The 13495-nt window shown below is 37.1% G+C and overlaps 2 protein-coding genes across 2 annotated transcripts; both read right to left on the reverse strand.

The window, feature by feature from the left end:
- Positions 1-947: 947 nt before the first annotated feature.
- On the reverse strand, positions 948-4481 carry snrpb2 (small nuclear ribonucleoprotein polypeptide B2). Its single transcript, XM_053477281.1, has 7 exons — positions 4422-4481; positions 4182-4261; positions 3647-3819; positions 2588-2719; positions 2409-2450; positions 2199-2287; positions 948-1327 (listed from the first exon to the last, which is right to left on the reverse strand). Exons 2-7 carry the CDS (start codon positions 4243-4245, stop codon positions 1168-1170), a joined length of 660 nt encoding a protein of 219 aa, XP_053333256.1. The 5' UTR covers positions 4246-4261; positions 4422-4481; the 3' UTR covers positions 948-1167.
- A 1285-nt stretch (positions 4482-5766) lies between these two features.
- On the reverse strand, positions 5767-9181 carry rnaseh2a (ribonuclease H2, subunit A). Its single transcript, XM_053477200.1, has 8 exons — positions 8653-9181; positions 8488-8559; positions 7399-7525; positions 7206-7293; positions 6935-7072; positions 6665-6752; positions 6170-6293; positions 5767-6061 (listed from the first exon to the last, which is right to left on the reverse strand). Exons 1-8 carry the CDS (start codon positions 8777-8779, stop codon positions 5902-5904), a joined length of 924 nt encoding a protein of 307 aa, XP_053333175.1. The 5' UTR covers positions 8780-9181; the 3' UTR covers positions 5767-5901.
- Positions 9182-13495: the final 4314 nt, after the last annotated feature.

The raw sequence follows: 13495 nt of genomic DNA on the forward strand, positions 1-13495 counted from the left end.
GAGTGAAACCGTCCCCAGACACCAGACCCGTCACAAAGAGAAGACGGGAAGATGAGGGAGAGAGAGATCTACAGTTGATGGTAAGGTAATCTACCTACTGGATTCCAATTTTCAACTGCTGTTAAACAACAAAGTAAAAAAAAAAAATAAATAAATTACGTGTAATTGCCTGACTTTTGATTTTGAAAACACGCCCAACAACAGGGGTTTAAAATCAGAAGCGGACGACTGGTTGCGCACAATGAGGAAAAATAGCACATTCACAAGCAGCGGAAAGAGAGATAATTATTTATTTTTTATGGAAAAGGCTACTGTGAGCTAAGAGAAGCTTAATGAGTACTTTTACTCAAGTACACAAGTAAGGAGGACTTCTACTTTTACTTGAGTAATATTTGCCCTAAAGAATCCCTACTTTTACTCAAGTAGAAGATTTGTGTACTTTGCCCACCACCACTTGTTCATCCTTGAAAAAATAAAAACTTTTATAAGCGATTGTCAAACAATCAAGAAGCGAACGGATAACAGAATACAGGTTTTGCCTTGTGACGTGGAACGTTTTCCTTGTGTTACCAATGTGAAATTATGGGGCCCTCTAGTGGTCATTTAGCAGGAAAACATTTAGGTTAGAATCCAGGAACATGGATTACTTTTAGTTAGAAATTGTAACATGAATATAATATTTCTAAAAGAATAAATAGTCACTCTGTATAAAATAAATATCTCTAAGAAAAAGTAATAAAATAAAATTAAAATCTCTGTGGCGTTTCCTTATGTTGGACTCTGGGTTAGAGTTCACAACATATACAGTTGAATAGCAAGGGATAAAAAAAAAAAGAAGTGAGTTTATGCTGTTTTTTAAATAATAAAAAGTAAGATATCAGCATTCAGTGTTGAGTGCTTTACAAGTATACACACCCGCTGTAAAAGACCAAGCCGGTTCCACAACAATGTTAGAAATGTCCTTTAATATTCTAACGTAAGAAATAATACAATACAGACGGCCCCATGCCTGATTCTGCCCCTGTGGCAGTTTTTCCAACAACAAAAATCCTGTACACTCATAAAAGAAAAATAAAAGAAAAAATCTAGCAACTGTAGCGAAATCATGATGGAAGGTAAGATTCGTTCAGCAGGGCTGTGATTCAGTCCAACAGTGCTTAGTGAGGGTCACTTCTTGGCGTAGGTGATCTTCATGGCGCAGGTGGCGGTGATTCTGAAACCCTGTAGCGCGTCCTTGGCGACTCCCGCCTGGGCTTCGCTCTCGAATTCTACGAAGGCGATGTCGTGTTTTCCGGGCACCAGACGCACCTCTTTGAACCCGGGGAACCTGAGAAGGGAAGAAAGAGGATGTACATAAATGTACAAGCATTCTTGATATTTGCTAGAGAGTCTAAGCAGCACTGAATCTGCATGTTGCTTATGCATTCTGTAATGCGACTGGATTTTTGCATGGAACAGAATTTTTCTAAACTTGTAAGAACCCACAAACCCTTTAAATTGTTTAGGGAAAAAGATCCTTATTCAGCTTTACCCTTGACTTTAACTCATGAAGTCTGTAAATGACATCTACAAGCACATTATTCTGCACATTGTCCTGCCAATGACTGGACAGTTTCTACATTTCACTTTAATTCTTTTTATTTGATTTTTTTTACATAATGTAAATTTTAAATTCTTTTTACAGCTTAAATTTTTTTCCCCTCTACACCTTTCTATATTTTTAATCTGTAAAAATGTCTCTTATTTCATACTATATATTCTTATTGGAAACTCTACTTTTTTATTTAAAATTTTTTACTGTAGGTCATCAGCAGCAAATTTTATTTAAATCTAATAAACATCCTGATTCAGTCATGTGACAGTCTGTAAATTTGCACACCCAAGACATCCTTTTCAAAATGGTAGTGTAGCCAAGTAGCACATGTGACGCAACTAGCTCAGGTAAAATAATAATATTTTTTTTTTTTACTGAAAGCAAGTTTCATCGGATTTGACATTTTTATATACAGGGCTTTGTCATTAAATTTTCAAGAAAAATGTGATGTCTTTGTTTTCTATGTCGTCTATTTGGTCTGTGTTATGCCTCCCATAATTTTCCATAAGGGGCCAGACCCATTTCTCTTTTAAGGGACATAGAAAAAATATATATTTTTAGGCTTTTAAGTGACCGACGATCAATGCGGTGAAACTCTACTCACTGGTTAAACAGCATGGACAGCATCATCTCGTTGGTCTCCTCGGGTAGGTTGGTCAGGAAGAGGATGTAGTTGGGAGGATTATCAGGAACCTGCAACATGACAAAAAGAATCTTCAGTACAATGCTACGATACAAATCTCAAAAAAATTTAGATCTGAAACATGAAACAAAAAAAATAAATAAAAGAGACATGTTGAATTTGCTCCTGTACCTGGACTGTAGCTGGTGGAGGTGGCTGTGTGTTTACTGCATTCTGGAAAACAAAACGCATCAACATTAAGTAAATCTAATTAGATACATGGTCTCTGGGCGGAGCTACAAATACTACTGACTGTTAAAATAATCCTTAATAATAATAATAATAATAATAGTTTCACGGTATAAACTCACCACTGGCTTTTTGGCGGCGTTGGCTGCTTGCTCCTGAGCCTTTTTCTTCTTCTCCTTCTTCTTCTCTTTGTCTCCGTACGTGCCTCTCATCTTAGCGACAACGTCAGAGTCTGTCTTCGCGTACTGAATTCTCTGAAATATTAACAACACGTGTGGATTACCGCCTGGACCACCAGTGTTAATATCCCACTCCAATCTCACCTTCAGACTCTGGGAGGTGAAAATTATTTCCACCTGGCTCCATCCTAAACCACATCTGTCACATGACTAACATCTAGTGTTAATTTTAGAGTTAAATATCCATAGATACGGAAAACACCAGTTATACAACTTCATCAGGATACACCGGTGCTCAATTACAACAGCGATTCTATCACAAAGTATCACGATTTTATAAATATCCAGACACCATATTACATTTTTCCTGACTTTCTAAAGTACAATTTTAAACCTTTAAAAAAAAAATGAGTACTGATTAATTAAATGCCGCTCGTTCCTTATAACATAAGTTTTCTTACTAAAAAAACAAGTGCAGCATTTAAACACTACAAACTTTAAATACTAGAGTTTAGTATTTAACTGAGCAGTGCGTATCATTTCTAAACAAACGTAGAGGTTTTGACACACAGGATGAAGATGCGTAAATAGTACACAGTGCGCCATTTTTAAGATTATGAAGAAACGGTGGCATTTTAATTCCTCTAATTCGTCCAAAGTCTCAAAACACAACTTGACAGTGAGCGCACAGGTTGAGTGGCTGAGAGCCTGCAGCTTTAAATGCACACGATTTTCGACTAATTAGCGATCGCTGTGTTTTAAGACAGGTGTAAGTGTGTGTAATGAGTTGGTTTGAGACTGATTCGCTCACAGAGTTGGGAGAAAAAGGCAGATCGGAGGTGACCCATAACTGAATAGACATCACTACAGATCAGGAGGCAACAAAAAAACCCAGGGGAAACTTCACAGTAAACTGAGGTCAGACTCCAACCATCATGAAAGTCCACACACACACACACAAAATCCTTAAACAACAATCTCACCGTGATCTGAAACACTCACCATGGGTTTGTTGTAGAACGGGAAACCTTGCAGCTGTCTCAATGCGTTCGTAGCTGCTGCGAGCTCTTTAAACACTACAAACGCCTGGCCTCTCATTTTCATCGTCTTCATCGCGACGACCTCGATGATCTGGCCGAACTGAGAGAACAGGGCGTAGAGAGAGCGCTTCAGCTCTGAGGATGAGACAAAAAAGCAGGAAAAAAAAACAAATCAGCAAAATTAATTTAAGATGCTCCATGAGTTTCCATGAAATTACTCGAATTGAGGTATTTCCACTCCAGGGACAGAAAACACACACACAAACAAACAAACACACACCAAGACTAGTACATGACAATTTTCCTTGAAATTTATTAAAACGAGTATATTTCAAAACAACATAAAAAAACAACATTTTTCTTTTTATATAATTGATCGTGCTGATGTTTGATGAACTTTTACATTTTCCATTCAAAAACAAAGCATTATCCCAGCATGCAACATTCCACGCGTTTCCATAAGCAGTATTTTAATGACAGTGACTCAGCACACGCACCTTCTTTCTTCACGCGATCGTTCAGGTTGTTGATGTATATCGTGTGATTCGGTCGGATGTCCATGTTGCTTTTCTTTTACCTGCGATTATTAAAGATTCATTACGCGTCGTTTAACCGATTTTAAAAACAAATAACACACTTAAGATTTCTAGCAAACAAAACTGACAACGTTTAACTAACCCCGGACTGTAATTATTGAATTATTCTGACTACTATTAATGAATAAGTCTCAAACTTACCACACTTACTACACCGGAAACGTTTCAGCAGCGCACTTCCGGTTACTGCTGCGCTTTTTGATGACGTAAACGCGCTCGTTTCACCTCCCACTGTAGTGGAGGAGGAACTGCACTCTGTGTTTGTACATCATAATAATAATAATGATAATAATAATTATTCTTATAATAAGTGAACATGGTAATCAGTTTAAAATTTAGCCATGAAACAATTGTAGATTGACAAGATTGACGTTAGCAGAGAAAAATATATTTGTTGAGGTATTTCTTATAAAAAAATGTTTTTAAACATTTAATATTAAGAGAAAAAATATATATTTCTGAGACCTTTTTTAATAACAATAATAATTATAATAATTATTATATAATATAATAAACAACAAATACTCTGTTATTGTCTCAACATTCAACGAATCACTGATTTTATCTTTATTAAATTCTGTTTGTTTTTTGTTTGTTTATTGTCCATTGTTCTTATTTATTTACATATTGCTATACTGTATATCTATTGTTACTGTTATTGTAAAAACATCTGTTAAAAATTCAAGAGAGATGTTATTAGTTACTTTAATAAAGTAAAATTATTAAGGGGAAAATTGTAATATTTAAGAGGTATTAATTATATTCATATTATTATTATTATTATTATTATTAATAATAATAATAATAACACTTTTTTGTCAAAATTGTACATGTGATGCACAATGAGACATAATTCTCAAAAGTTTATGACTTTGTAAAATGTTTATCTACTAATCAGTCTATTTGAACTATTGGTTTTTATCATATTGCAGAATACTCTGTGCCCTCTTTTAATAAAATATTATTTTACAGCTTGTAGAGAACTATACGGTGAATCTAAAAAAAATATCGTGAAAAACTTCCTGAAAAAATTTCCATCTTCGTTTGATTAAAAAGTGAGACTTTGATATAAAATCTGATATAAAATTAAAACAAAAACAAAATAAAACAATTTAGGTACATTTTGGGTTTGCTTTCCTGGGGAGGTCTTCAGGAGAGACAGTTTCATCATGGAGCTTGATGGGGTTTGCAAATGTAATCAACACAATACTGTTCTTGCAAGAACTGTTCCAGAACAGCTGACCTTCATGTCTTAAAATAACAACTGACTGTCAGTGTTACTTATTAACCTAATATAAACCTCGGTGTTAATTATTTCCCTAATGACATAGGTGTTATTTCAGTTTTGATAAAATCCAGTATTGTTCTAGAGTGTAAAAATAAGTCACAAAAAACCTGGTGCTGTGCCAGCTTCACCAGGTATGTGGTTTGATTGGCACTTTATATACCAAAAAATGCTAGAAGTCAAAAATACAAATATAATATGTAATGTTAAAAAATACATATTTTATTATTTGAATATTAAGAAGTTTGTAGTAAAGAATACAAACAGAAACATCTGCAGAAGATCTTGACTGTAAGGTCAACAATGCGTGTGTTACTGCACAGTGCGTCTGCGTGTTCAGAGTGTATCAATGCTCTGTAATCTGCGCTCGGTGAAGAAGCGGTGTGTGTCTCGTATGTGTGAGTTGTTGGCAGGTTTGCTGTGGCTGAAGTACGACAACATGGACGTGTTGTTCTTTCGAGCTGCTGCTTTCTCTCCATCTTCCTCGTCATCATCCCTACACACACAAATAACAGAGTTTAAACTATCTGACTACAGCAGCATTGTAAGTTCCCTGTACCGTGCTCACACGGGGTGATGTTCCACCCCCTGCTGGTGAACTCACCAGTGCACTGGGACCGCTTTGTTGTCCAGCAGAGTCTGTGCTGTGCTCCAGCTGAAGCGCACAAACTGAGGGTAACCGAACACCGGGTCCAGATACTTCAACAGCCAGCTCTTAGTCTTTGGATCTGAACACACAAACATACAGGGGCATGTTTTTACCACATTTATCAGGACCTAAAAAACATGTGTGACTATAAATGCATGAATTAAAACTTGTACTTTGCTACCGAAGATGAATCACACTTTTTGAGTAATAAGTCAACAGCGCTGTGGTTTACTGTAATCTACAAGACAATGGAGCGTTCAGCCAACCTCATGTTTTTGAACAGCACAACTTCCGCTTGCATAATCTCACCGACGCCCCTCATAGCGACAATTAATGTAAGAGCACTCCCATCCCTCCCCCCCTTGAGAAAGCTCGGCCAATCAGCTCTCGCTCTTGGTTTGACTTAAACGCCCCTTGTGAAGTAGTTATGTAAGAATAAACAATGCGGACCGTTGGGGTATCCCGAGCCGTAATCGGTGTCCACGTCTCCTAGATCTTCTGCAAACTTCCAGCCTTTCACTGCGTGGTCTCGAGCCACCTGCGGGACAAGAAAATAACCAAGTTGGTCCTAGATTAGTAACTGACCTAAGTTTCAGTGACAAACTGATCGTCTACGATATCAGAGAGTGTATCGTACATCATTTTGAAAGCAATACCAACACCAAAATCCTAAAATGCACATTGAGGAGTTATCCTGCGTTTTCTCCTTCGTTTACTGACCTTGGCGCAGATGCTGGCGGCGCTGACAATGGGAAAGAGCGAGTCAGCTTTGGGCCGGACGGTCACCTTCACACCGGGAAAGCGCTGAGACAGCTTCTCCTCATACTTCTCCGCCGGGCCCACCGTATCCACAAACACCTGACCAAACACAAATCACAGTTACATGTCGGAACCAGGCCTTGTAGCTCCACTACGGCACTAAAGTTACTACATTAGCAACATTAACTACTTATAACGTAAGTGTAAGGGGTGACTTGGACGTCTCTCCTACCTCTTTGAGCTGCACGCCGCTGTCCAGAGCGTACTGCACCAGCCCGATTGCAGCATCGTGAGACAGAGCGTTTAAATTATACTTCGCCCTAAACAGGGGGAAAAAAAACAGAAAAAGAGATTTTTTATTAAAGCACCACACACACACACTCACAAAGAGAGCTGTTTGGATATCTGTGTTGGTGTGTGTGTACCTCTGTAACATGCTGGTGGAGATGGTATTGGGTGAGAGGATCTGAAGAGCCCAGCCTACAAAAGTCTTGGCCTCGTCCAGCTTCATGAACAGATTCTCTCTCTCTGCCTCGCTCAGAGTCTTCGAATCTGTATAGAAAATAAGCAAAAAGTGTGACAACACAAACACAGGATTCATATATCTGATGCAGATCACACAACATGGCCGGACGACTCTTCACACAGTTTCTATTAACTAATGCATTTATCTGTTGTTTAATTGTTTCGTTGATGCTTTTAGGGGTTGAATCAGATTTCTTTCTCCAATTCGCTGATCTTTATCTCCTTGTTTTTAAAACCACAGCAGTGCTAGATACCCAAATCTATAGTAATTGGTGGAAAGGCGTAAAATCGTTTTCTATTAAGAACAGCTCGTTCTAACACCTAATCGTTTCCATAGTAGAAGATGACAATTCTATAAAAAAAAAAATAGCTTTACACAAACAAAAGAATTATGGAAGTTTGTATGAAATGTGAATGTGTATGAATCCTAATAATAAGAGTATCAAACCCATTCAATACACCAGTCTCAAAACACCACGAGCGCTAATTGAAGCCGCTCGCGCCTGTGTGATCACTGTTGAGTTGAGTTTTTGGACATTTTAAAGCTGTAAAACATCCCGTTTGGTAGAAATGAAAAGATATTTAGAAATAAATATTATGGCAGATTACAGAGATACACGCAGCCTAGTTAAATGAAAACTCTTGAATTTGATTTTAGTTTGTACTGTTTAAATGCTGCGATTAGTTTCTAAGTGAGAAAACCAATGTTATAAGAAATGGGCTGAATTTAATTAATTATTATATATTTTTAAAGGTTTAAAATTGTAACAAAATCAAAGAGATTGTAATATTGAATGGGGATTTTGATAAAGATCACAATTTTACAATATCATCGTATTGAGAGAGGACCCTATCCCTAGGACCAACCAACAAGGGATGAGACACTTCAGGACCATGTTACAGTAACTCAGCTCCATGCTGTTGATTGTTTTCCTATGACATCATGCCTCTGTTTCTATGTGTGAGTGTGAGACACATCCAAAGCTGACCTGCGACTTTCAGGTTCTTCAGGTCGTCCTTTTTGGACACAGGACAGTAACAGATTCCATACACCATAGGACCTAAAGCAGAGACAGGGGGGGACACAGTGTTCAACAGACCAACACTTTAGTAATCAGTAACACCCAGGGGGGTTAATAAAGATTTGTCCTGACCCAGGACAGGTCCTCTGCCTGCCTCGTCGATTCCCAGACAGCAGTCTTCAGTCCTGCACAGCTCAGGGACAGGAGAGGACAACCTACAACTGATTGAATTATCCTCCTCAAAATCCCTCAGGTCCATTTCTGGGTGAAGTTTCTGATATTTGTGACGATAGAAAGCCCTTAAACACCTTCACAAACGAGCTAGTACTAGTAAACACTCCGGGCCGAATTCCAAATCGCCGCCAACTCCCTATAAAGATGCCTTAGACAAGATGGCGTCCGCGCCCTACCTAGTGCGCTACCCGTCTAAACAGGCGCTATTTAGGACTCGACCCACTTTATCGACGCTTTCTAACTCAAATTACATCCTACACACAGCGCGATAGCCGAGTCCAAAAACCTCCAGATACGCAAATATATTTGTTTTTGTGTATTACCCACAAGAAAAGTATAGTATAGTGCAGTATTAAATAAAAAAAAACAAAAACAATCCACAGAAAAGAAGCTAATCTGGCAAACAGAATCTCCGCTACAGCGCGAAGCTAACGAAGTGGAATCTGATTGGCTGAAGCACCCAAGCCCGGGAAAATGTGTCGTGACTTCATCTTCAAGCGACACATTATAGGGAAGATTATTATTATTATTTTTTTTAAGTGCAGTCAGTTCCTGAAGAATATGAATGAGTCAAAATTTGTATACATTTACTTTTTGGCCTGTATTTATTCATTGTTTGTCACTGCTTTTGGTTTATTTTAAACTGATATAATGAATATAATATAAAAGGAATAACTTCCTTGGAATTAATTTCTTAAACTTGTCAACTCAACCTCCTTATGTGCCTGCCACTCTTTATTATAGTTTAAGGTTGTACACAGGGCTCATTTTTCCAAACTTAAGCTTTCCCATTTCTACCCAGATGTCGATCCTTGTTGTGATAGATGTTAAAGCGGAGAGGCGTCTCTTATTCATATGTACTGGACATGCCCGAATTGGGAAAACGTCTGGAGGGATGTTTTTAAAACCTTGTCGTACAGATTGAAACGCAACCTTGAACCAGACCTGGCCAGGCGTTCTCTTTTATTTAAGTGACGAGGATGCTGCGTCACCCACTCACGGCCAGTGGCTCAGAGATGTTATGTCCTGTTTGTCCCTGGAGAAGATTCACTACTCAATCCGCTATTCAGACTTGAAATTTCAACAGGTGTGGGGGCCCTTCCTTCAAATCCTTCATATACATTTATAGTTTGATTTCCTTTCTATTTAATTGTTTGTTTGTTTTTTTTCTTTTCCCTTTTTTTGTACGCAGAACCCAAAAACTTCCAGCTTCATATTCTTTTTTTTTCGTTTCTCTCCTTTTTTTTTTTTTTTTTAAATAAGCCTGGCGTCTAGCCTTTCTTACACATGTAAAGCTGGCGTAGAGTCAGGGAGGGGTGGGGTGGGTGCTATAGGGTTTTATAAGGGGGTTATAAAATTTGTATTGAAACATTACATGTTTACTCTGTTATATACCTGTTTAAAATCAATAAAAATATTGTTGAGAGTAAAATATTGTTGAGAGCATGTCCTGATCTTTAGTTCAATTTTCGCACCATAATAATGTTTGGTGGGTTTTCTCTGGGTTCTCCAGTTACCTCCTGTAGTCTAAAGACATGCAGATTAGGCTAACTGGGGTCCCTAAATTGCCCATAGTGTGTGAATGGGTTTGTGATTGTTGACCAGAGGTCCTACCACGGTCGCACAAATAGGAATAAACACAATGGCCACCATGTTGGACTAAAGAGGATCCTAGATGAATGGATGATGTAGATAGATAAGATAGATAGATAGATAGATAGATAGATAGATAGATAGATAGAAAGAAAGAAAGAAATGCTCCGTCCCTCTACAGACCACAGAAAAAGTATAGCATTCCTTCTTTGTACTTTTTGTCATATCAAATGGTCTGTGAAATCTGATACATTTAAGATAAAAAATTTTAATGCCTTATAATTCTTAAGTATAATAAAAAATCTATGTGGCTTTGTGGTTAGCACCTCCAGGGCAGAGGGTCTGATTCCCGCCTTGGGTACTCGGTGAGTGGAGTCTTTTCCTTCCAAGTTCAAACAATAGATTTTTTCCCTCACAAGTCCAAACACTAGATTTTTTTTTAAGATTAGGTTAACTGATTTCCCAAATAGTCTAAAGTGTGTGTGTGTGCGTGCGCGCGCGTGCGTGCGTGCGTGTGTGTGTGTGTGTGTGTTTCTGGACTCTGTTTCTATACTCCACCCTGTCCAGTGTGTATCCCACCTTGTGCCTCCAAGTCTCCTTGGATAGTCTCCAGGTCCCTGCTACCCTGTACACAGGATAAGCGGTAGGAGATGAATGAATAAAAAAAAATTGTTTAACTGCTAATACCTGGACTTATACCTCTTAAGTGCTGAAATAAAAAAATAAGTTTTAATATAAGAATTTTATGAGATACAGTTGTCATATGTAGTGGCATTTCATTTTTGGGAGATACAGCTATCTATTCACCCTAAAGGCATCCCTACTAATCTTTTAGGTTTTTATAAATTTTAGGTTTTTTAGCATTATCTAATAATAATATTATTAGTGTCTGGAGCTTGATAACACATTCTCAGACTATTTTAAGTTGTTCATTTTAAGTGGCTTAGTTGACTTCACCCACACACCTCACTCTTAATTTTTTTTTTTTAAAGGTGGGCACTCTTAAGCATTTTTTTTTAATCCTGGGGTTTCAATTAAATGCCGTTTGTGCAGTTTCTGTTGTTTTAATACGACTGAAAGTAGATTGAACAGCTTGATGTCAGGAAAGGGCACAGACCTGAGGCTGCAGTGGGCAGTTTGGGTGATTTTGTACCCACGGTAGCCTCAGATTCATGAAACAATCTTATGCTATTGTCCTCAAAGTTTGATATGTTGTGTGTGTTTTGTGATGCCTTTCCGCTTACCGTAGTTAAAAAAGAAAAGAGTTACAGTACGTTCCTGTTAGCTTAAACAATGCCTTAATCAAAGTCACTGAGATCACCATTTCCCCATTCTAAAGTTTGATGAGAACAATAATTAAAGCCATTCTAAGATAATTGCATGTATAAACAGATGTATAGGTGTTTTTGTTGAAATGGCCAAAGTGTATTTAATTATAGTTCAAGTTATAATTCAAGTTAATGCACCACTGCACAGTTGTGGTAAATATTCCAAATTTAGTGTCAGCAGACATTAAATGAAGGGAGTAAAAAGAGAAGTTAAAAAAAAGTAGCCTATGTAAAAAGAGAAGTGAGCACAGACATAAATATAAGTCACATGATCACAAAATCACAGTTGCATGTGATGCAATACTAATATACCATAGGAAAAATCATGCCCTGTATTATTGTATAAACAAGTGCATGAAGTAGGCAAATATAGTCCATATAATGATATATTAATATATTTAAATTATTTTAATTATATTGTAACATAATTAATTCATGTATTATAATATATGTATAACTTATAAAACTGACTGTGACCTTACAGTCTGAGGTATGACAATTATTTACTAAATGCCTAATGTTACTGTCATATAAAACAATTGTCTTATAAATGTATAAGTTTAAGCTGAGAGAAATTTTGTTAAGTGTTATTGGTGGAGTCACACTTATAAAGTTGCAAATTTGCAATTGTACAGTACATGCATGTGGTACAGATCTGCTAGGCGTGCTAGGGTGTTTTCTTGCACAGAGTTGTTATCACTGGTCATTACTAGTATAGAGAATAAAGTAAAACTCGCGGTAAAAAAAAAAAAAAAAGCAGAGGTAGACATGAATGCAGGGAACAGATGCAGACGAGTTGTGCACAGTATCATCATCATCATCATCACAGGGAGGAAGATGAGTGGTATTAATGATAGTTGCATATCAGTAAATGAATAAAAGTTTAAGTAATAATGTAATAGTAATATTCTGCTACTACTTTGCCCCTTGAGGATAAATATAGGCCTATATATATTTTTACTGAATTGAATTTGACAATTTATTTAATCTGGACCAACCTCTTACACAGTACTGTGCAAAAGTCTTACACACGCATGCAAATAAAACAAAGTCAAAATTAATGATACAAAGACTAAAAGATGAGTACAGTAAGAATCCACAGGGATTGCTCTGCATTATACTTTTACTACTTACCTGAAAAAAAACCACTTACTCTGGCGGCTCTATGAAAAGAAAATATCTTGGGGAGAAATCTAGTCAATGTTCAGTATTTCGCAAAAAATCAAGTGTCTGGAAGCCAATTATGACCACTTTGATCACTTAATGTGATTACATAATTAAAACATAACTTACAGCTACCTTCGATATTTACCAAATTTTTTATGCATATGTTGGATGTTTATGTTGGAGTGTATAATTTTTTTATTGCCCCTTCGTAGTCTCAGGTACAATGTCATGCAGTCCTATAAGGAAATTAAGTGCTTAGGTTAACTGAACATCCTGCAGAACGTCCTTCTGAGGAGTTTGTCACACCTGCTTCTTTTTTTATGCCACAAAACCCAGAAGATTTCTTTTTGCTTTTTTTGTCTAAATAATTAAATTTTACATAATATACTGTTATCTTTCCTGGAGGAAACCATGGTACCCAGAGGCAACCCACAAAACATATGGCAAACATGCAAACCCAGACACATACACACCGACCAGAGGTGATATTTGCAGATGCAAGGCAGCAGTGCTAAATGCTGAGACACCATATCCCCTGTGATTAAAGTCATCAATATTATATCTTATGATAGGTTGCTGTAAGTTTTCTTTTTTTTTTATTACTAGTATAGAGAATCAAGTAAAACTCGCGGTAAAATAATTTTTTTAAAAGC

This window comes from Clarias gariepinus, chromosome 18 (assembly GCF_024256425.1).
Source record: "Clarias gariepinus isolate MV-2021 ecotype Netherlands chromosome 18, CGAR_prim_01v2, whole genome shotgun sequence".
NCBI lineage: Eukaryota > Metazoa > Chordata > Actinopteri > Siluriformes > Clariidae > Clarias > Clarias gariepinus.